This window comes from Rhipicephalus sanguineus, chromosome 5, assembly GCF_013339695.2.
Source record: "Rhipicephalus sanguineus isolate Rsan-2018 chromosome 5, BIME_Rsan_1.4, whole genome shotgun sequence".
Lineage (NCBI taxonomy): Eukaryota > Metazoa > Arthropoda > Arachnida > Ixodida > Ixodidae > Rhipicephalus > Rhipicephalus sanguineus.
In genome coordinates this window covers 117,570,989-117,593,362 of record NC_051180.1, presented here as the reverse complement: position 1 = coordinate 117,593,362, position 22,374 = coordinate 117,570,989, and the positions used below count along the sequence as shown (strand labels likewise).

General features: G+C 47.8%; 1 protein-coding gene across 1 annotated transcript; it reads right to left on the bottom strand.

Moving 5' to 3' along the window:
• Positions 1–1,565: 1,565 nt before the first annotated feature.
• On the bottom strand, positions 1,566–2,393 carry LOC119394931 (uncharacterized). Its single transcript, XM_037662228.1, has one exon. The coding sequence runs from the start codon at positions 2,391–2,393 to the stop codon at positions 1,566–1,568; it is 828 nt and encodes a 275-aa protein (XP_037518156.1).
• Between the last annotated feature and the right edge of the window lie 19,981 nt (positions 2,394–22,374).

Below are 22,374 nucleotides of genomic sequence, written 5' to 3'. Positions count from 1 at the left end.
TAATAATAATTGTTAGGGTTTAACGTCCCAAAACCACGATATGATTATGAGAGACGCCGAAGTAGAGGGCTCCGGAAATATCGACCACCTCGGTTTCTTTAACGTGCACCTAAATCTATGTACACGGGCCTCAAACATTTTCGCCTCCATATAAGATGCAACCGCAGCGGCCGAGATTCGATCCAACGACCCGCGGGTCAGAAGTGTTAAAATAAACGAACAAGGTTTAAAATAATATAATTAACAGAAATAACCAAGAAGTAATCGCAATATTAACTTAAAGGGGTGGTGCCACCAAATTTGTGGCTTGCGCGTTCTTTGCTGTAAGCATTTCCTATAGCTTCAGGAAGCATGATGCACGCACCAAGATTCATGTATTCTCGCTAAATAATTTAATATCGCCTTTTGATGTAGACAACTTTCGGTTTCGGTTTCTGGGCGCCGAGGTTTGGCAGTGACGTAGAAGTGTAGGAAGTGTGGTCACGTGACCACACAAGGCTGTGACGCACTTAGCCAGGAAGCGATCGAAACTCGGCGAGTGATGTAGCAACCGATGTTTTGCCGGTACTATAGTGAACTAGAATATATTCTAGTTCACTACAGCCGGTACGTACGTTGCGGAAGTGGCGGAGGTCCGGAGGTCACTCACGTTACTACAGCAGATTTGGTGTGACGTCACTACAACTTTCGTTGCCCATCCTATAGATCTACGTCAGTGTTGGTGCGCTAGCGATGGGTTTCGATCGGGAGAATGGGCATTTAGGTACACTTTGGAAGTGAATTAAAATATATTCTAAACGTTTGCTGTGTCCGACCCTTCGTGTGGAATGTCCTTGCATACAGAGGAAACCCACAACAGGCTTCTTATAGCCTCGGAATTTGATGGCACCACCCCTTTAAAATCGCTAAAACGCTCCGGAAACATGTGCCTGACACCCGCGCTGCGCAAGAGAGGGCGCCACCGCCTCGCCAAGTGCGCGATTACTCCTCCCGCCGGCGCTTCTCTGGCGTCATCGCCACTACATCTGAAGGGGGAAACAATCTGACACAATTCGCTGCAGACGACACGCGTCTCAACTGTCGTAATAAGCGGGGAAGTCGATAAACCGCAGCAAAAGGTACCGCGCGTGTCACGCACCGATTTTGCCAATCTCACTAAGAAGGTTCTACTCGTGCCGGGGAAACCCTACATGCTCACCTCAAACATTGACGTCATAGACGGTTCTTTAAACGAAGCAGTGGGAACTCTACGAACGGGAACCGTCGGGTGTCCGTGCTACTAACTTTCTCGGGTTTCAAAGGAGCTGCATCTTTTTTGTGTTCTACATTCCTCGAGCTTGCATCACTGTCTTCACAGGTTTGATGGATATTCGTATGCGCAAATACTTTGGAAGAATAAGAAAAACGTGTGCGAGCGGGCACACGTCAATGAAACAAACACCACAATTAAGCTAGTACCTTGCGTTAGAGGGCACTTATTTAATATTAAACAGAATACTGACAGCGCGACGCGCTTATTACTTTCCTTATTCACATTCACTTCTGACTGCGGTGTCATAAGCACACTAATGCTGGAGGTGGGGACGAGGTGGCGGCGTCCCAGACGCGTGCTGAGGCTGTTGCAACTTTTTGCGCGTTCTTGATCGAGTCATGAACAGCGGAGCGCCTTGTACGCGTTGCACTTCGTAAGCACTCGGCTTCGCTCCGCCGGCACTGAACCGCACCATAGGACCACCTGGGAGCGGCGGCTGAGCAAACCATGGTGCCGGAACGGCGAACGCCCTCACGTTCACGTGAGGGGTCGTTGCTGCTCTCGCCAGAGGTGGCGATTGCGGCAACAGAAAAGTTGGAGGTGGTGCCACGTTGGGAATCGTTATCGTCCTCACGAAAGGTGGTACCGGCACGAGGGAATTCGGAGACGACAAGTTTGGGATCCCTGTTGCCACTGTCGCCATAGGCGGTTGCGACCAGACGTTTGGGGGTACCATGTTCGGAATAGACGTGGTAGGAGCCGGAGCCAGGCGTGGCACGAAGTAGTTTGGGGGTGCCACGCCATTTGGAAAATACGGCACGCTCCACCGTGGTTGCGGCGCTAGAGGAGGAGGAGGAGGAGGAACTGGATAGCGGCGTGGGACGACGAAGTAAGGCACGGTGCAGGCTGGAAACCATCCGGGAGCTACCGGTGTCCAAGGGGACGCTGCAGGCGTTGCTTGGAATTGGCTGTGGCTGAGGACGCCACGGTTGAACGCTTGCGGCGTTTGGTCATACGCGGCACTCTGTCCTGCAGGCCACGCTTGCTCGAACACCTCGAAGTTTTGCTCTACCGCTTCGACGGCTCCGCCGGAATCGTCGATTAGGAACGTCGGCGCACCGGACTCGATTGCTTCGGCCATCTTTAACACTGTCGTTAGGTCTCGCACGCGCGCACGTGCCCGGCGGGGAAGGAAGAGCACGTGCGGTGCTCGGCCGCGGCGGGACTTCAGAGCTGCTCGTGGAGGCATACTGTTGTTATTGATGTTCCTCAGATGTCGCGGCGATAAGATTTCTTCTTCTTCTTCTTTTTCCGGAGACAAAACTGCCATGACGCAATATGGAGTTCCTTCTTGGCAGAAATCACAAGCGGACGCGTCCTCTGGAGCGACGTGCGTTCCACGCCGGCCGATGTTCTTTCTGGTTGTCGGCGACGAGGGACGCCGCATCTGCTTTCGTCGAGCAACGAGCTGCGCTGGAAACGCGTCAGCGTCTGTTTGCGCGACGTAGAAAATGAAGCGCCAGATAGCCAGATTAACCTGAGACAAGACAGCGTTGGACAAGGCGAAGAAGGCTTCAGGGTTATAACGCTCATCCAGTGGCCTTCTTCGTCTTGTCTCGCTGTTAATTTCGCACTCATTTTCTTCGTCATGAATTCGCGAACAGCCTACTCATCCAAATACTCTGTGATGAGTCAGCTCCTTCATAGGCACCGTGCAGTCGAGTTTTCCAGCGCGACTGCAGCGCCAGAACACGAAGCGTAGCGGATAAAATAAGCAATATTGAGACGGGGTCGGTCAAAATGGAACGCGATGCGCGCGTCTCACTCCCAGCACGAGTGGGCGGATGGTGGCTGCGCTAGACGGGGGACGCGTGCGCGCGTCTGTTTTCTGTGTGCGCCTAACGACCAATGTGAGCGAAATTGGGACGGGCCAGTGCGAGCAACGCAGCTCCCTCTGGTCAGTGGACGGTGCCTATGGCCCCCTCACCAGGTTTGACAATTTTGAGCTGACGAGCGCAATGCAAGCACTGGGCGTTCACGATTACGTCTGCCAAAATTTGCAACGCTACGCGCCGCGTAAATGGGTCAAATTTTAAGCTGAACGCTGTTTGCCCTTCTTCTCGCGGCCGCGCGCAGAGAGAATGAAGGGATGACGTACATGGCAGAATGGCCCTACGTAGATGGTAGTGCTGTGACGTCGCTCCTCTACGTAGACGACTGTGCTCTGACGTCGCCAACAGTAGCACGTGACACAGCGATAATTATTTGATTCAGTGGCGTACCAACTCGTTCGCGAGTGGGGGGTCTGGCGTCGCTCACTCTGTCCGCCGTATATATATATATATATATATATATATATATATATATATATATATATATATATATATATATATATATATATATATATATATATATATGATCTGAGGTAATTTTCTATATTCATAGAGCAAAGCAGATTACTTGCTTTTCAAAACTTTTAAACAAAGGAAGAATCTGCAGAAAGAGATTGTGCAGGCTGGGCCGCCCTATACCGCGACAACACAGCAGTGTTTAATAATATTTTGGCAATATTACCGTGAAGTTTAAAAAGTACACCCAAATTTAACCTGATCATCTGAGCACAGCATCAGTAAACTTCCCAATCTGAGCTTGGCGTTGTAGATACAATGAGTATGAAGAACCTGCTATGACTCTAGTACCTTAAATTCTCACTTATTAAATAAAACATGTGGCTGACAAAGCAGGGTACTTCGCAGAAGTCTTCAGGATAAGCCGAGTGCCAATTTCTTTATTTTTAGTGTCTTCCTAAAAAGAAGACCAAGTTCAGTCGATTAATACCTAAGCAAACCACATTGAGCTGCTTGTGTATAGTTATGATTATAAATGACTACAAATTTATATACTAGGTTTCGTTCCTTGCCCTCCTACATTTCCCAGCTTGTGTGGGGGTGGGCGGAAAAGCGGTGAAATGGCCCTTTACTCCTCCCCTCCGGTTCCTCCAAGTGAATAGCCTACATAAACTGTGTAAGCTCAAATTTTCCTTGAAAAAATGTGGGCGATTACAACGTTAAACTACCCCGCATTGTTTCCTTCCGCATAGGTCATTAGCTGTTAATCGTTGGTCGAAATTTTCTGAGTCATGCTCACAGCACCTGCTCGTAAAACGACGCAACAAATGACGCGTAAGTGGTCCACTGCGTAATTGCCACGTACGCATGATTGCGTAAAAAATAATAATAGTGAACTATTTTCAATACTGCGTACTGTTTGTCATTGGCTCTTCACTATCCTCAAAAATTTTCAATGTGCCATAAAATCGCCTCCTTGTTGCGCGACGTCACAAGTCTGCGAAAACTCGCGGCGTTAAAATGAAGTGTGCACAATAATCAGCACATTACTGTGCTGAACAATAACTCATTTTTTTCGGAATAGCCAGACAGTGTCTCTTTCTGAACGTAATTTAAGAAAGCTGCCCGCCAATCACATTGGCAGCCGCTGCTTATAGCAGAGGGCGAGATGGATTCATATGTGTATAATAGATACTTTCAGTATAGTATAGCGATGTTGAGCTGTTTTTGCGCGTGTACAACTCTCTGTGAACTCATCGTTGCTGGCAAAGAGGTAGAGAGAGAAATAAACATTATTTGGAACAGACACAATCCTTTGCAGGTGGCAGCCTTCTTAGTCCAGAAAACCGCAGACGCTGATCATCTCCCTGGTGAGGTAGATCAAGTTACGGGGCAAACTTGAAAGCTGGGCTTTTCAACGTGCTCGAGTCCACTGCCTTGTTACAAGCCGCCGCGATCGCTGCAGTCTAACATATGATAAGCAAAGTGAAGCAGGCTAATCGGAGACTATAAAGTGGGAATCTATTTTAGCTGTCCTGGCTAGGCACAACTAAAATACTAGACACCTACATACTCATCAACTCACAGCAGTTTGGATATAGAGCAGTGGTGATGCTATTCGTTTTCAAAGAAAGAAACTGAATTTCCTGAAAAAGGAGAGCGTTTGATCGGGCTATAAAACGTTTACTGGTTCCCGCCCATATCTGCATCACCGATTACTTAAATTTCAGTCCAGACAGAACAAAATAAAATCATGACAGATTGTTGTAATGTTATAGAGCCCCTACTGAGCGATAGCCTCCTCGGCAATGCTCGAGCGCAAGACGCACAAGCGTGGCATAGGCAGCCCGCACCGCAGGTAGCCTACAGTGAGTGGTCACGACACACGGAGGACAGTCGTCACAGCAGAATCGTAGGACCACAACACCGCCACAACACCGCTCGCGTCTCGGGGGCTCGGGGCTCGGGCTGGTTCGTACACGTCATGCGCTCGTGACACTGTGTGCGCATGACGTGTTCATGCGTATGCGTTGTGTGGTCCTCCTGCTCGCGTGCCGAAGAGGGCCGGGAAGGGATTTGGCTTGCGAAGGCTACACGGGGCGAACGGCAAGGGTTTGCAGCTCGCCCCCTCGCATCATGGTTTCGCACCGCTACAAATTATTCTTTTAGATGCGAAAGCATCTTATGCTCAGGGCAGTGACCGTTCTGCGGCGTCCGCACCCTTACTGCGCATGCGCCAACTCGCCCCCCTCTCCTCACGTGAGCGTGAGCAAATGGGAGGAGGTGGCGTGAGCGCTGCCTTCGCATCGTTTCTCCTCTCCCGTTTCTCTATCCACCACACCTGTGCGCTCGTATGTAATGCGGCGCGCGCTCGCTCCCGTTGCAGTCCCCTTCGCAACGGCGCTATGGACGCTCGCGAAGCTGAACGTAAACAGCAACGCCGGCAAGCGAATCTCGAAGCTGCGAATGCGCGCTTTCGCTGTGCTTCCGTCATTCTCTCTCTGTGCAACGGTGTGCGAAACGCCATGAACAACGTCAACGTCGGCGCTAGTTGCAGCGGCAGCGCCACTGCCGCGGAGCAGAGGAAGGCTCGGGAAGCCGAACGTAAACGTCAGCGTCGGCAAGCGGTAGTTCAAACGCCTCGACAACCGCCGTCTCATAAGTCACATAAGAGAAACGGAAACTCGATGCGCACCCACCGCGGTGCTTTCGCATCCCACCATGGTTGCCCGTAGGGGGAGATGATGTGTAATTTTTCCCAGCTTCTAACGGACCGGTTAGAAAAATTCTTGTGGCATAATGCTCTTTATTGGGCTCGCAACAACTCCCAATGTCTACACTCTTAATCAAGTCCTGGCTAACTCATGCCCTGTAGGCGGGACGCTTCAAAAGTCAGGAAAACTCCCGGCTATAGTAGGCCTTCGAAAAGGAATTAGCCGTGACAAGTGTATATAAAAAACGTGTGCACCCTTCACCGCCGCCTTATAGACGGCCTGCAGTATTAGTCGCGCGTCGGTGTGGGCCGCGTAAGTGAGAATCCTGGCTACAGCTCAGCGTATGCTCCCGCGTGTTATAACTTGTCGGCGCAAGCGTCGGTGTATACGCATGCGCCGACAGCGTCGGCCGCAAAGGCGAGCTATGCTGCGAGGAGGTATACGCATGGAGCTAACTACGCACCCTCTCTTGCGTGCGTGAGAGAGAATAGGGGCTGCTACGCTCTCTGTTGCACTCCGCTTCTGCTGTTTTTGCGCAGAGAAAAGAAAGGAGGGAGGTAAAAACGAGAGTTCGAAGATATTGCGCGACGGGAAGGGGGTTGCGTTTTTGGCGCGAGTGGTTAGTTTTAGCGGCGGATGATTAATAGGTTGGTGTGGTTTGTTGAGCGTGCCGCGTGAGCCGGTACTCGGCCGCCATGGAAACATTCTCTTATCTCAATATTAAGGGCGTGTTGGGAGGACATAGCGACATCCCTTTGCACGTGAAATGGCTACACGCAAGCAGTTGACGCAGGATTACACGACGCTTTCGCGCCATTTCTGTCTCGCTGGTGCGCACACACAGCCCGGCGCATCGTACCCGCCTGGGTGAGTGTTCTTCTTTCTTCACATATATGCTCGTGCTGTTAGCGTTCACATTGTTGCATGCTTGCGCTGATATATATGAATGACGGCATTGAGCTGCCAGAATATTCTTTTGCCGGCTTTTGAAATAACTATACGAGTATGCGTACGAGTAACTATACGAGTATACGAGTACTTATCTTTGTTGTAATCGCCATCCGTCTCAAGAGTCGCGCACGTGTTGTCGTGCTGGTCGCATTTATTGCGAACTCTCATACAGCTCAGAGGCTTTCGTCGCTCTTGACAGGTGTCACTGAGATAATCACTTCGTGTTGCTTGACAAGCTGTGTAATTTTAGCTCTCGCATGGCTTCTTATCTTTCGGCTAGCAACTGTCCTCTGCATTTATGGTCAATGATACAATGTGGCAATCAAAGGAAGCATATTTTTGCTAGCAGTTGAATGATGTTAGGACATCCTTTCATGGTAGGTGTTATACTTCGCATTTACATTTCTTTTTTTACCTTTGGGAAGCGGAAAAGTTTTTCCACAATCAAAAATAATAAAACTGCACTTACGAGTAACGAAGACGTTATTACCGTTTCATTGGATCAGGCGCTCACAGATACGACTAGCGGCATCTCTTGTTTTTAGGAGGAAAAATCAGCAATTTGACTTTCCGAATAGCGACAGTCTTTAAAACGCGTTTTCCTGCCTAATTTCTAACAAGTTTTAAAGCCGGCCTCAATCATGCTCGTGAATACATTTGCGTATTTACTGTGCCCCTTCACTGATTTCTGTGGTTTCGGATCACATTTGCCCATTGGTCTTATGCAGTGCCAAGTGAAGTGTGGACAAGTACATCAGTGCATCATGCACCAGCTGTGGTGCCTGTGCAAATTGCTGATCTCGATGAAGGTAAAGTAATGCGTCATATATAATTTAGACGTTAGCTAGTTATTGATGGCATTTTTGTTCTCTCATTCATCATTTCATGCGATGCAACAGCGATATATAACCGTGGTTGTATAAAAGTATTGTTGTTTTCGTTGGGAGCTTATTATTTATGTTGGATTGATCACTGTTAATGTTATTACAGAGAAGTGAAGTGCATACAGCAGTCGTAATAAGGGATATAATTGTTGTTCATCCTCGTTATAGTAGTATAGGCAGAATTTGAATACGTTTGCAGGTGACAAAACCTTCTGACACAAGAGCCAGGCGCAGTTTTATCGAGCAACTGGCCAGGAGCTCACACCTTGCAGGGTCTCCAGCAGCAGCAGCAACACCGGCCGTGGTGTTGTTTACAATGCCGTAACTGAGCATACGATCTTTCTTCCTGTGTTTTTTTATTCATTTTCTTTTTTTTTGCGTTTCACGCCCATTTAAAAATCTTATTTACTTAACGAATGAATCGTGAGTCTATTGTAAAACCGCTTTCCTTGTACGTGATTCTCATCACATTGCGACTGTGCTGAGGTTTTCACTTGCAGCGGACATTCGAAACATAGCTTCACTTCTAAAAAAACTGGAAGTTTCATGGAGAAGCTCAACAAAGCCAAAGTCATCTTCGGTCAGATGTTCAATACCCGCATGTATTTATTTCGTGGGGGTCGACGAGTATTTCTGAGGAAATGATGCTAAGCTTTCTTTCATAACTGTGGTAAGTTTATGGTTAAAATACTATAAGAATGCTTCGTTAGCAGCTTCTTAAAACACTTTTGTAATTTCCAACTTCTGTGACGCTGTCTATTCGAACAAAATTTGACAAGGTGTATAACAGAATGAAAACAACCGTTTCCCAAGTAGAAGGTTTTGTGTGATGGGCGAAAAGGGCAGGTGATCTAAGAACTTAACGTTGAATGTGTCTTCTTGCTTTTTTTTTCGTCAGGATGAAATGCCAGCAGCCCGCCGATCGCCTGACCCCGGAGTTTGGAGGGAGTACGACAACAAGGCTTTCTACTGCGATCAGAATTTGAAACCTTCGGTTGGCACAGTTCTAGAGAAATTTGTGCTTGACGATGTACGATACGATTATTTTGTGCTTGACAATGTACTATATTAAGGTCCTCACATATCCAACTGAGTATGCTCAATGCTTCATCTTGTGCAGAGTGCAATGAGAAATACCCAGTTGTTTCCCAGGTGTTTTGCCGGCGGGAAGCTGCTGAAGAAACATTGAAACGATCAAAAGAAACGATCATTGAGACATCAAAAACGATCATTGAAACGATCAGAAGCACCAGAATATCGGATGTCACGTTTATCGTTTCCTTCAGCGCCAGGGTTGCCACTGACTTTCGAGTAAATGTCGCCAAACGACGAGCAAAAAGTCGCCAAAAGTCGCCATTTTTTTACAAATTTCGCCAAAAAAGTCGCCATTCTAGATATGTGTGGCAAACCTAGTAATAAAAATTTCCACTCACGTATAGCCCCGTAGAATACAGTACCATCCAAGACCCTGAAATTATATTGACGTTTCTCGATGCCAGTCGTATCGCCCGCTTCACCATGTGAGTGCATAGTGCTGCTTTTCCGACTATAGCCGCAAGATATGTGCGTGGTGGCGCGAGGGTGAATGAATGAAACGCTCATGATATCATCCCATCCCTGTCCGCTCGTTTCAAAGGTAAAAGTGTTGTAGACCCTGGGCGAAAACCATGAAAGCGTTCTTTGTAGACAGCTTTACGTACCCTTATATAAATAAAAGGATTAAAAGGTTTATTGAAGGTAACACGACAGAATTCTTACAGCAGTCTTACACCTTTTCATTGTGAACTAATATGATACCGGACGCCACCGACCCTGTCTTATAGTCGCCTATATCTACACGCGTCAATCCGACGCGTTATTAATGATCAGGTTGACAATGTAAAATGTTATATAGCAATTATTTTCATTGCACACGCTCACCGAGAACAGTGGAAAATGCCTCAATAAATATTCTTTATTGCACAAATAGCCGTGTATCGAAAAACACGGCAAAGACGAAACCGCGTCTGACCTCTCTTCGCTATTCCAAAGCAGTCTTTGCGAGCTGAATTGGGGGTACCGCAACAGTGAATAAGTCGCCAAGCGATTCAGAACATTTGGAGCTTTGGCGGAACAATTGGTCGGAACACGTGGCCAACCCATCGTCTAGCCCCTTCAGAAGCGAAACTTTAGAGAAGCTTAAAACACCTAAAGCCATAAGCTTATAGACACTGCCGCCTCGCGGTTTTCAAGGCAGTCCGCTTACTTACATTTTGCTAAAATGTCGCCGGGGGACGTTCCAGTACCTCCTGCATCTAGACGAATTGAGGAGATGCACAGGAGTTACAGGACGGACAAACCGAATGACGCGTAATGTGCACATTCTACTCGTGGGTTTAAAACCAAGAAAAATACAGAGAATGTTGCCGCTCATTCATTGGGAAGACACTAATCTTAGGATGCATAACTCAGTGGAGACCTAAGCCGAAAATCGCCAAAAATTCGCCAAGTCGCCATTCATAATTTTAGGTCGCCACGGGTCTCTCAAATTCGCCAATTTGGCGAAAAGTAGCCACCATTGGCAACCCTGTTCAGCGCTGAGCATTGCTTTTAGCGCTGTTTGCATTTTTCTACAATAAATACTTATTTTTACACGTGAGTAGTACCTGTTTCTCGCATGCTTATACACGCTAGACACAACATATACTGTTGAACTATGAAGCTGATAGGGTCAGTCAAGTCATTCTCAACGAAAATGATTCCGCTGAACGATACATTTACGAGGAACATGGTGCGTCCATGCTTTAACCGCCGTTACTTTAAAAAAATGAATGCGAAGTTTTATACGCATGTCTAAACACACTTCATGCTTATAGTTTCCAAGTTACTTGTAGTGGTTACTCTAGGTAACCATCAAGGGGGAACTGAGCGTAAAAACTTTCCTATATGACGTGATCGGTTCCCGTTAAAAAATCCCAAGTGGTTAAAATTAGGCACTATTAAAATTCGGTACCAAGAGCTTCGTGTGCACAATTTCTTATGTTTGTTGCCACTGCGCATCTGTCAAAGACTAAGACACTGGTATACGCACGTTACTTTCCGAATACAGTATAGCGTACGTGCCCAGCCAACGCAACGTCTGCGTACACAATTCTAAAACTCCGTAAGCCAACAATCAACCACTACACGGCGTGCCATTTGACGTCAAGGGAGTCCGCATTAGGGATACCGCAACCTGACTGCTTTCTTAGTTCTTGTGCATGCCACAAACATACAAAAAACAGTAATGAATACGCTAGATAGGATCAATGGGGGATTAGTGAAAAGACCTTCGCCCTCAAGTGGACATAAAATAGGTTGGTAATGATGAAAACGAAATGCTTCCTTGGTCAAATGCGCGAATCGTTTGCCGTGAAATGTACATATCTAATTTAATGCTCTATTAAAAGCAACGGCATGGTGTCGAAATCAAGTGCGAGCAGTAGAGCTTCCACGAGGTTTCTAGATTTCGCAAAACCGTTCACGCTTTTCTCCTAAATCCATGGTAAGCAATGCCTAAGTCTGGAAAACAATATTTGCATACTTAAATTACCGTCCTCTGGAACGTACATATGTGCCAGCCCGAAGTGCGCACGCCGGTGGGTGTACCTCGTAATAACATCGCTTCATTGGCTTAAAAAGTTTATAAATCGTTAAACACCCTCCTGTTCGACAAATGGCCACTCCACGTTAACTTTCTTGGGATAATATGTCATAGTTTAGCAGTTTAAGTTCCTCGTGACGACTGCCATACTGAGGCGCAACCGCTTTGTATGTGCGCAATAAAAAAATTAAAAATCCAGCTTGCACCAAAAGTTGCATCCTTCATAGACCATACCTTGTCTTTTAGCATCTGCGCATAGCTCTGCAACACTAGAACCTATTACGCGATGGTGTCAAATTCATTTTCCATTAATGCACGACTATACGTTCTAGATTTCTGGTGTGCGCAACACCTTTCAGTAATCCGTACATAAAAAAGCCGGCAGATCCCACGCATTGTGGGAAGCGATGTAATGCGAAGCAGCCAGTAAAGAGCTGCATAAATCGTCTTGTATGTCATTGAGGAAAATGCGTGTCATGGTTTTCATGTTAACTCCTATTATTTATGTTCGTCACACAGTAACGTCGCGCAATAGCAACTTCGGGTTCGATCAAGCTAGAGAAACGGCCGCCAGCGCCCCATGAGCGTGGCACGTAAGTCATGCTGTACATGACATACGTGTCATGACTTTCATGTTAACTCGCGTTTTTATGTTCGTCACACAGTCACGTCGCGCAAAACCAATTCCGGGGTAGATCAAGCTAGCGAAACGGCCACCAGCGCGCCATGATCGTGGCACGTAAGTCATGCTGTACATGACATGCGTGTCATGATTTTCATGTTAACTCGTGTTATTTATGTTCGTTACACAGTCACGTCACAAGATACCAATTTTGGTGTATATAAATCTAGCGAAACCGCCGCCAGCGGCCCATGAGCGTGTCACGTAAGTCATGCTGTACATGACATGCGTGTCATGATTGTCATGTTAACTCGTGTTTTTATGTTCGTCACAGTCACGTCGCGCAATACCGATTTCGGGGTAGATCAAGCTAGCGAAACGGCTGCCAGCGCTCCATGAGCGTAGCACGGAAGTCATGCTGTACATGACATGCGTGTCATGATTTTCATGTTAACTCGTGTTATTTATGTTCGTTACACAGTCACGTCGCGCAATACCAATTTCGGGGTAGATCAAGCTAGCAAAGCCACCGCCAGCGCACCATGAGCGTGGCACGTAAGTCATGCTGTACATGACATGCGTGTCATGATTTTGATGTTAACTCGTGTTATTTATGTTCATTACACAGTCACGTCACAACATACCAATTTTGGTGTATATAAAGCTAGCGAAACGGCCGCCAGCGCCCCATGAGCGTGCCACGTAAGTCATTCTGTACATGACATGCGTGTCATGATTTTCATGTTAACTCGTGTTATTTATGTTCGTCACACAGTCACGTCGCAAGATACCAATTTTGGTGTATATCAAACTAGCGAAAAGGCCGCCAGCGCACCATGGGCGTAGCATGTAAATCATGCTGTACATGACATGCGTGTCATGATTTTCATGTTATGACTTGTCATTTATGTTCGTCATACAGTCATGTTACGCCATACCAATTTAAGTGCACATTCGTTGAACCAAGCGACCAGGAGAGCACAAAGTCGTAGGCGGCTAGATAGATAGATAGATAGATAGATAGATAGATAGATAGATAGATAGATAGATAGATAGATAGATAGATAGATAGATAGATAGATAGATAGATAGATAGATAGATAGATAGATAGATAGACAGACAGACAGACAGACAGACAGACAGACAGATAGATAGATAGATAGATAGATAGATAGATAGATAGATAGATAGATAGATAGATAGATAGATAGATAGATAGATAGATAGATAGATAGATAGATAGATAGATAGATAGATAGATAGATACGCTCAAAGTCGCAGAAGTTCGCTAAGAAATGCTTCGCATTTAAAATTAAGTGCCTGTACAAGTAAAAAACCCCAGAAGGCTATCCAATGCACTCTATAGCACAACAAACTAACATACCCCAGTCGCGTGCGCATGCAAATGCAGCTGTGTGGATGTAGCTCGCCAATTTTGCGTGTACCGCCGTGTGAATAGCGGCGAAATATGCCAAAAATTTATTGAAAGGTGAAACAGGTATACAGCTAGGCACTGCATGCCCATGAAGGTTCCTTTCGCACAAATACTGCGTATAGTACATTGCATGGACTCGCGCTTCCAGAAAATATTCTAGTAAACTTATGTGAAAAATATTGTATCATCCAGTGTGAGTTTCGCGAATTCTCCGCTTTGAGACGAGTATGAGGTGATTTAAATAGCGCGGCGGGGCCGCTATACCAGCATGAATCGAGATGTTCTAAAAAATATGGCAACTGGTGGAGTCGTAACAGAACGTCGCAAATATTTCGGCGATAATACTGCCGGATATCAGATCCAGTTCATGTTAGCAGCCAGTTCCCGCCTGCGTACTGCGTGCCAGACAACGGCGAATGGCGAGCCGCCATGTCTTTGGCGTGGACAGTCGACTTCACGAGTCACGTCTGTCGCGCGAGTGTCGTCCAAAGTGAGCGCATATGAGAGGCATTTCTTCCGCGACGCAGTCCGCCGAGCGACCGCGAAGCTGCATGCAGTCAGCTCTAGCTACCTCCTCGCTTGCATGGTCGACCGAAACGTGGGCCGCACTTTCTGTTGAAGCAACAATAATATCTGCGGGAATAGTGTCATTCGTTTGAGGGGAAGCGACGTGCACTATCCAACGTTTACAACCAAGATGAGTTCCTTTACAAGTGAAGTTCATCTGCAGTACGTGCGCGGCACACCGCACCGGCTCGAGCGTATTCGCATATTTTACATATAGCCGACAATACCACGGTTATCAGCGCATGTTCATCTCAGTGTGTAATTATTACGCGGAGATGGTCGAGCCAACAACGGTAAGAAGTAAAGGATCTTGACATATGAGCGTGAGCGCTTTGTTCTGAAGCACCGTCGACTACGGCTTCGAAATAAACTGAATAGGCTTAGTGACGATATCGGCTACCGGCCCGGTAACCATCGGCGGTGAAGCGGCCAGCGACGTTACTTAGAACACGGCTATTCTCCGTCGTTGCTACGTCGTTGCTACGGCTACGTCGCTGTATGGTTGGCACGGATGGATTCCGAGCTCACGTCCCACGGAAAGCGAATCTTGACGTTGAAACCTCGTTCAATCCACAAAAGGCAACAGGCTGGAGGCTTACGTGAATAGAACTCGGTTATGCACGCTAAGATTCCTTGAATGTCACTGAGGTGCCAGTGCCAAATATATGCGGAACAGTTTTATCTTTTATACGAAGCACGCAAATTCGCTTCAAGCATGCTCTGAGCAATAACTTGAGTGAGCCCGTATATATTTTCACGAATATCATTTAAAAAATGTCTCCTTACGTATCAGTGAACGCTGCATGTATAATAACGATCTACAGTGCACTAATACGCCAGTGTGTAGCGACCCATTGGTACATATAAACCCCCGTTCTTTTACAGCTGTCGCCGCGGCGTGATGTGGTGTAGTGTGTGATCTACTACTACACCACATCACGCCGCGGCGACAGCTGTAAAAGAACGGGGGTTTATGTTAGCGTACGCGCTTGCTGATCGAGTGTTCGCGAGTTCGAATCCGAGTGTTTGTTGTGAAATTTTCTGTGGTTTACTTCTGAATGTAATATGTGTATATCGATTATGTATGTCATAAAACATGTGTCTCAGCCTCCAAATCCCCGATTAGAGCTTAAAAGGTGACTTAAAATCAACTTTTTGTTTCGCTGGTTCATACACCGCCTATAGCTAGGACGTGCCGTAGCTGGGACACCCCGTAGCTAGGCTCAGGCGGAGCGAGGAGATCTCCATAGCCGGCCTTGTAACTAGCCGGGATTCGAGACGAAAAATCTCCGGCCTATTTGAGTCCCGCCTATGAGACGAGCCGCTGAGATAGCTACTACGCCGCGGGACGGCTACGGGCGCCGCCGCCTACTGGTTGTGCCGGCTAAACAAACAGTCTATAGGCGTTAGATTTTTCGTCTCGTTTCCGGGCTATAGGCTGCAACTTTAAGCAGGACATGATTAAGAGTGTAACTAAAATTCGTTATGTCACCTGGTCAGGGGCCCTTTTTAACAGCGAAGCTTTTCTTAGTTGAGGCTTTCAATGTCCGGCGCAAGTGATCACGTGGCCTTGCAGTGTGGCGAGAGTCAGGCTCGCTAGGAAGGGGAGGGCTGCGCCATGCTGCGAGAGGCGAGGGCGTGCTTGCGAGGGCGGACGATGTCGAGGGGTGAACCTTTTATAATATAGAAGATGGGGTGAGGCGCAGTGGAGCGTAAAATAGCGTGTTCAGTAGATCTTTGCTCGTTCTCCCGGTCACGGCCGCCTGGATCATCGGCGCGCGGCGGAGTTGCTCCGGCCGTCCCATTCGGCGCGCGCCCCTTTGAAAAAATGTAAGTGAGGTAGTTCCGCCGCGCGTCGCGACGCGGCGCTCTTCTCCTACCCCCTTGCAGATGATGCCGCGCTGGCCGCGCCGTAGACCAACGTTACTAGAACAAACTCAGTTTAAAAGCTCCGCCGGAGAGGCGGTCCGCGTGGCGGTCGTGAGAACTAGTGGCGCTGCAGTCACGTCTAGCTCCCGCGGCTGGCGCTTGTTGTGATCTGCGCCGCCGATGTACGAGCGCACGTGTTACAGCGTCGTCTGCGCTTTGTTAGCTCGTCATTTTTGCGACTGTTCTTGACCAGGCTTAGCGTCCTGTGCGAAGACACGTGCATGATGTACGAAGCGTAACGAGGGCGAACAGATTCACAGTGCGGTATGCCGACTTGCTTTGCGCCGGGCTGCAAGAGCGGCTATCGCAACGACGACTCCGCTTCACGACACTTCTTCGGACCTCCAAAAGATCCTACGCCATTCAAGCTTCGCATCGCAAAGATAGAAAGCTTACTGCGAAATGCAAGGTCTGTGACGTTCATTTTGAGAGTGACGACATTGTAAAGCACTATCGTCGTGTCGTTGCGGGACAAGAAGCTTTGATCCCACGTGGAAAGTGGGAACTCGCGCCCGGTGCCGTGTCGCGCTTATTCCCAGCACTTCCACCCCACATTTCAAAGCCAAAATGTTCGGGGTTTAGGCGCAAATCGCCCTCAAAACGCACGGCGTCCCGCGAAAGCCCAGTGCCCAGTTTGGAGGAGCCGCCAGTTGTCAGCTGTCGCTATGCCTTCAAAGCTGCGGATTTTCGAGAGATTTTACGACGAGGTATCGAACAAGATGTGCGGAATATTTTACACTCGCCGGCTCGGGAACGGGCTGCTCAGCGCAAAAATTTGACACGGTACACATAGAAAAGACGAGGACCAGCGCTGGTCCTCGTCTTTTTTATGTGTACCGTGTCAAATTTTTGCGCTGAGCAGTTTAATAATGGAACACCAACTAGCCCAATCCCACACTTTGCTTCGGGAACGGAGACTTACTTGTGCAAAAGATAGTTGTAGTTGACGAGCAGTTTAACTGCGTAGTGAACGGCTACAGCACGAAATGCAAACGGCTCTCGTACAGTGTAAGAAGTGCTGCGGGCATGGAACATCTGCTCGGTGAAGTTGAAAAACTGAAGTTGAATACTGACGACTCTTCTAGCGACAGAGTACGCGCGAATAACTGCTCGGTGCTCACATCACGGCCGATCTGTTCGAATTGTTTAAGGTACCGTAGAAGGATGCGAGGTAGAAAGACGAGACACCGAAAATACAACTATCCGCTGAAAAAATATTGCTCAGAGACGACATCTATTCGATGTAATCGCACACTGAGATTTCATTTACCGAGTTCTCGTAAAATTTTCCGATTTTGGGTCAGTATCCCTTTAACCGTCGCGAAAACGTGTCTTGTAAAGATTGCAAAGCATTGGTGATGTTTTTCGAGAAAGTTTTTTCAATAAATTGTAGAAACATGAGTACTGTTTTTCTGAAACGTTTTTGTATCTCGAGTAAGTACGCTTCTTTGTACACTATAAAGGCTTTCACAAACGTGTTGGGTTGTTCTTGGTCTAGATAAGACGGCAACGGCTAAAATTGTGGTGATAGTTATAAATATTACGCTGAAAACCCTCATTCGCTTAGAAACTCCTATGCTTGGATGTTAAGCGCAATGTAGACAGCTCAAATATTGTCACAGGGTCGTGACGTCGACGAAGGCAGCAGTCAGCAGGTCCGAGATGAAACTCTTTATTTGGCCGAACTTGTGGCCGGGAAACTGAAAGTCAAACTACAGCAATACACTGATAGCGGCGAACAGAGCGTCGACCGTCGATCAACTGACAAGCGGTCAAGCGCGTCGGCTTTTATACAGGCGCTATCGAACTTTCCAGCGATATCGCTGGTGGCGGCGTTATCTCTCGACAAAGCTAGAACATTCGCGTGCGGCGCGCAATCTTAACAAAACGATCTACTACAATCGCGAAGCTTCTCGAACACTGCTTCGCGGACAGCGTCGAGCGTTGATAACCGTCCTTGCTGGTCAAACCCGAATACATCAAAATAAAACAAGAAGTGGGCGTGGCAATATAGACCGAACATTGATTCTTAGCCAATCAATGAACAACGCACGCGGGCCAATGCATACAGACGACCTTATGCATATTCACCTAAGTATCCACCTAACTAGTACAATAAGAAAGTTGCCGCGCAGTTACCGCGAGCAACTGCGCGGCGGACCGCAGCGTTATGCCGTGGCAGCAGACGACGCGCCGATAGTGGCGCAAGACGGAACTGCAGCGCCGCTAGTTCTCGCGACCGCCGTTCGGACCACCCTCCTCCGCTGGCGGAGATACGGAGCTTTGAAACTGAGTTTGTTCTAGTAACGTTGCCGTAGACAGCCGCAGATGTGCTTGGAAAAATGCACATTGGACATCGTGCACGTGATGACTGGAATCAAGTACGCTGTTATGTATTTTTAATCGGGCTTTACACAGAGAGCGTTGTTCTCTGTAGCATCTCTCGTCTATCTCTGTAGCGAGATAGAGCCAAGCAGCCTGCTTAGCCAAGCAGCGTGCTTAGGCGACTTCGTGTGGCGCGGCGCGTTCATATGCCATGACCACGGCCGCTACGTAAGTGCCATGACATGTATTCTGCCGAGTACGTGATTTGCCGTGCTTTTCATTTTTTGTTTTGGCGCTCGTTTCTCACACGGCCGCCTGGATCGACACGCGCCATGCTTCTTTTTAAAAGAAATGCATTTCGTCGTCGTCGACACTGCAACGGCTATGTGCTGCGGTCGAGCGCTGTAAGAGCATCACGTTGCTGGAAAACTAAACTGCGGTAATGATAATGCTGTAGGCGTTTTCACCTTGCCGATGATAGGCAACATTTTGTTGTGGGTACGTCTCTTTGCATTCCGACATTCCCACGATACGACAGTGATGTGAATGCGACGTTCTTATTTAAGCGCAGGCCGCACGTAGGCGAAGTTGAACGCGAAAGCGATGAGCGACGCGTGTCACCTGCGAATTAGCTAAAGGTCGGTCGCGCAATGGCCACTTTCTGTCGTTTTGGTATCGCTTGTCGTTTTCACGCGACAGCATGAACGAGCCCGTTTCGCAGTAATTCCGCGGTGTCGGCGGCGGTGTGTGTGTGTGTATACGTGCGTGTGTGTATGCGCGCAAATATCGCTGTCGCGTTGAACTCTTAAAAGCGAAGCTTAAGGGTCCCCCAATTTCCACCTACATTATTGCTTGTATGCGGTTTGCCCTTTAAGATTCGAACTAACCTACCGGTTCGTTGGCTGAGCGGCTGCTGATATGGCTTTCTGCGACTAGCATATATGTTTTCATATGCATTTTCACATTGTCATACCACATTTACTTCAGGCAAGTAATTTGTTTTTTAGTCTGCGTTGGGATTCCGTGTGTAATTTACCGTGTTTTTTCAGAAACGTGCCGTACTGCTGCGTGTCGTCGCACCAAGAAAGATTACGTTGCCTCAACGCCAAAGTGGCATTCCTTCCGCAGGTAAAGCTCGCGCACTGAAGGCCGCAGCATACAAAGGGAAATCCGCCAACCTCCTTTAAGCAGCGGAACCAACCTTCGGATTGTTTTCCCTATTCTGGAAGCACTCAGAAAAAAAAAGGGTTTTTAATAAATCTCGTGCTTTCCCTCGCATGTATACTTTTTACTGATATGCTGCACTAAACAACACCAAAACAATTTTCTTGAAAAGTGGCTCACGGGGGTTTTCGCTTCGGGCATCACCATCGCGACAGGGACTGGCGCACACACACACACACACACAAAATAAAGAATATAGCGATAGCCGCTCCATCCTTTTATATGCGTTTTTGTGAGGGTGGGGGAGCTGCTATGCTAACCCACGGTTACTATAAAGCGATATGTTCAAGGCGCCGCAAACCTTCCCCCATAGATGGCAAAGGAATGGAGGGGTAGGAGGCGCGCGCCGCGGTGCGGCGAAAGGAGTGGTCACGCCCCTTTCTGCAATTACGCCTCCCCCGTCCGAATGGGACGGCCGGACCAACACCGCCGCGCGCCCCGATCCAGGCGGCCGTGTCCCGGTGAAGAAGCCACTCGACGTGAGCGTCAGCAAGAACGGGCATGTCGTCGCCGAGCCAACCGCAATGTTCGCGCAAGGGAGGCCGAAGCTAAGCGCCAGCGAAGCGAAGACTTGAAAAACATAGAAGTACGCCTGATGAATGACGGGCATAAGCTTCGCTGTTTCGACAGTGTTCGCGAAGTGCAGCTGGCTGGATTTTTTTATTGTCGTGAAAGGAGAAAAGGGGGCCAGACAGGGGCGTAGCGAGAAATCCCTTTCGGGGGGGGGGGGGGGGGGGTCCGACTGCTCTTTATTTATGTTCGCGTGTGATTGTATGATATCGCATGTATATAGTACATACGCATATACGCATATAAAAGTGAAAATTTCTGGAGGCTGGAGCTGCAACGTCCGTCTGGCTGCGCTTATGTGTTGTCTGTAGACCCGCCGCCGTGAGTCAGAAGGAATGAAGAATGCAGGGGAGGGGAAGGAAGCAGACAGAAGTGCATTCCACTGACCGGCATTGAAATTGTGGTGCATTCTAATGTTAAGTGAAACGTCAGTGCCGCGGGGCAAACGGGGATAAGAGGTACCCAGATTGCCTGGCTCCCGGTTGTGGCTCGCTGTTGGCGCAGTGCTCTCTTATGGGTTGCAGAAACTAGAGTATTTGATTTCCTCGAGCCACTATCGCATCCCGATTACACCAATATTCCGATTGGTGCCCATTAAGAAAGAAGAAACTCCTGCTTCGAACATTCTAAATCGCGTTATACTCCGCCATCTTTCAGGATGACAGGAAGCATGCGAGGGCGTGAATCAACCTGGCGCGTGTAAGAGAGCTCGCATTGCGCACTTTCGATAAAAACTCAAGTTGCTGTGCGTTCTGAGACTAAAGGTTACTCAATCAATCAATCAATCAATCAATCAATCAATCAATCAATCAATCAATCAATCAATCAATCAATCAATCAATCAATCAATGCCTACAGAAATCTTTGCATCCAAGCTAGGCGCCGAGCATCGTTTCTTCCCTACGCCGCCGGGCGCCCACCCGTTTTTCTAAAGGGGAAAGAGACCGGTGCCCCCACATGGCGCTCGGTGCAGTGTACACTCATCTCGAGCTTGCCTTATCGCTCCTGGTACTCAATCAAGGGCTCCGCCATGTCGACCATCTGCACCAGGCTCCAGACGGACGGGCCCTGCTGTCTCGCCTGCAGTACCGCGCCGGCTACCTCTTCGTTTCACGAGAGCCATGCCAACTACCAGGGCTGGGCAAAGATACTTTGAAATTGTATCGCGATACGATACAAGATACTCGGTCAAGAAGTATTTGAGATACAGATACAAGATACTAGCGGAATAATTGTATCCGATACGATACTTTCCAATTGTATCTTAAGATACTTCGATACATTTCCAAATTCGCTATTATAGATCTATATAATGAAGCAGCAAAGGCCTATGTAGAAATGTGTTTACTTGACAATTTCTTAACTGTGACCAACTTTGTTTAGTTTTAACAAAATACCTGTTCGTATCACAAAAAGATACAAACTTTCTTGCTTATGGTATATTAGTTTCATTTCTGAACGACCTATTGGCATTTGTTTGGCTGCTTAACATGATAGCGCTTTAACCGCTGCGCTGTTAGTGGTTCTTCCTGACATATCTGGGTTGGGAGAGCGAAGGCTTGGCAGGAAGGACAGGGCGACACAGAAGAACAGACGCTCAACTTGCAACTGAGTTTATTCTGAAAGACATCTCACCACGAAAACGTATGCGCAGGCGCGTCACAGCGGATTGTCGCACACCCGATAACAAATTCCTGGGAAAAATCGCGTTTGCAAACTACGATAACGCAGAAGGGTTGCATTTGATCAGCTTTTACACTTATCCGCTTTGAAGGAACTCAATTTCTTTCATTGTCAGATGCACCGAAGGTGCACTGATGCACGTGTCTACGGCAGCATTTATCTGGTCAGCCTCTACGATCTCCCTTTCTCGCCTGCCTTTTACTCTGCTCATGACGTCAGTCTCCTCGAAAAGTGATCTGCATCCCCA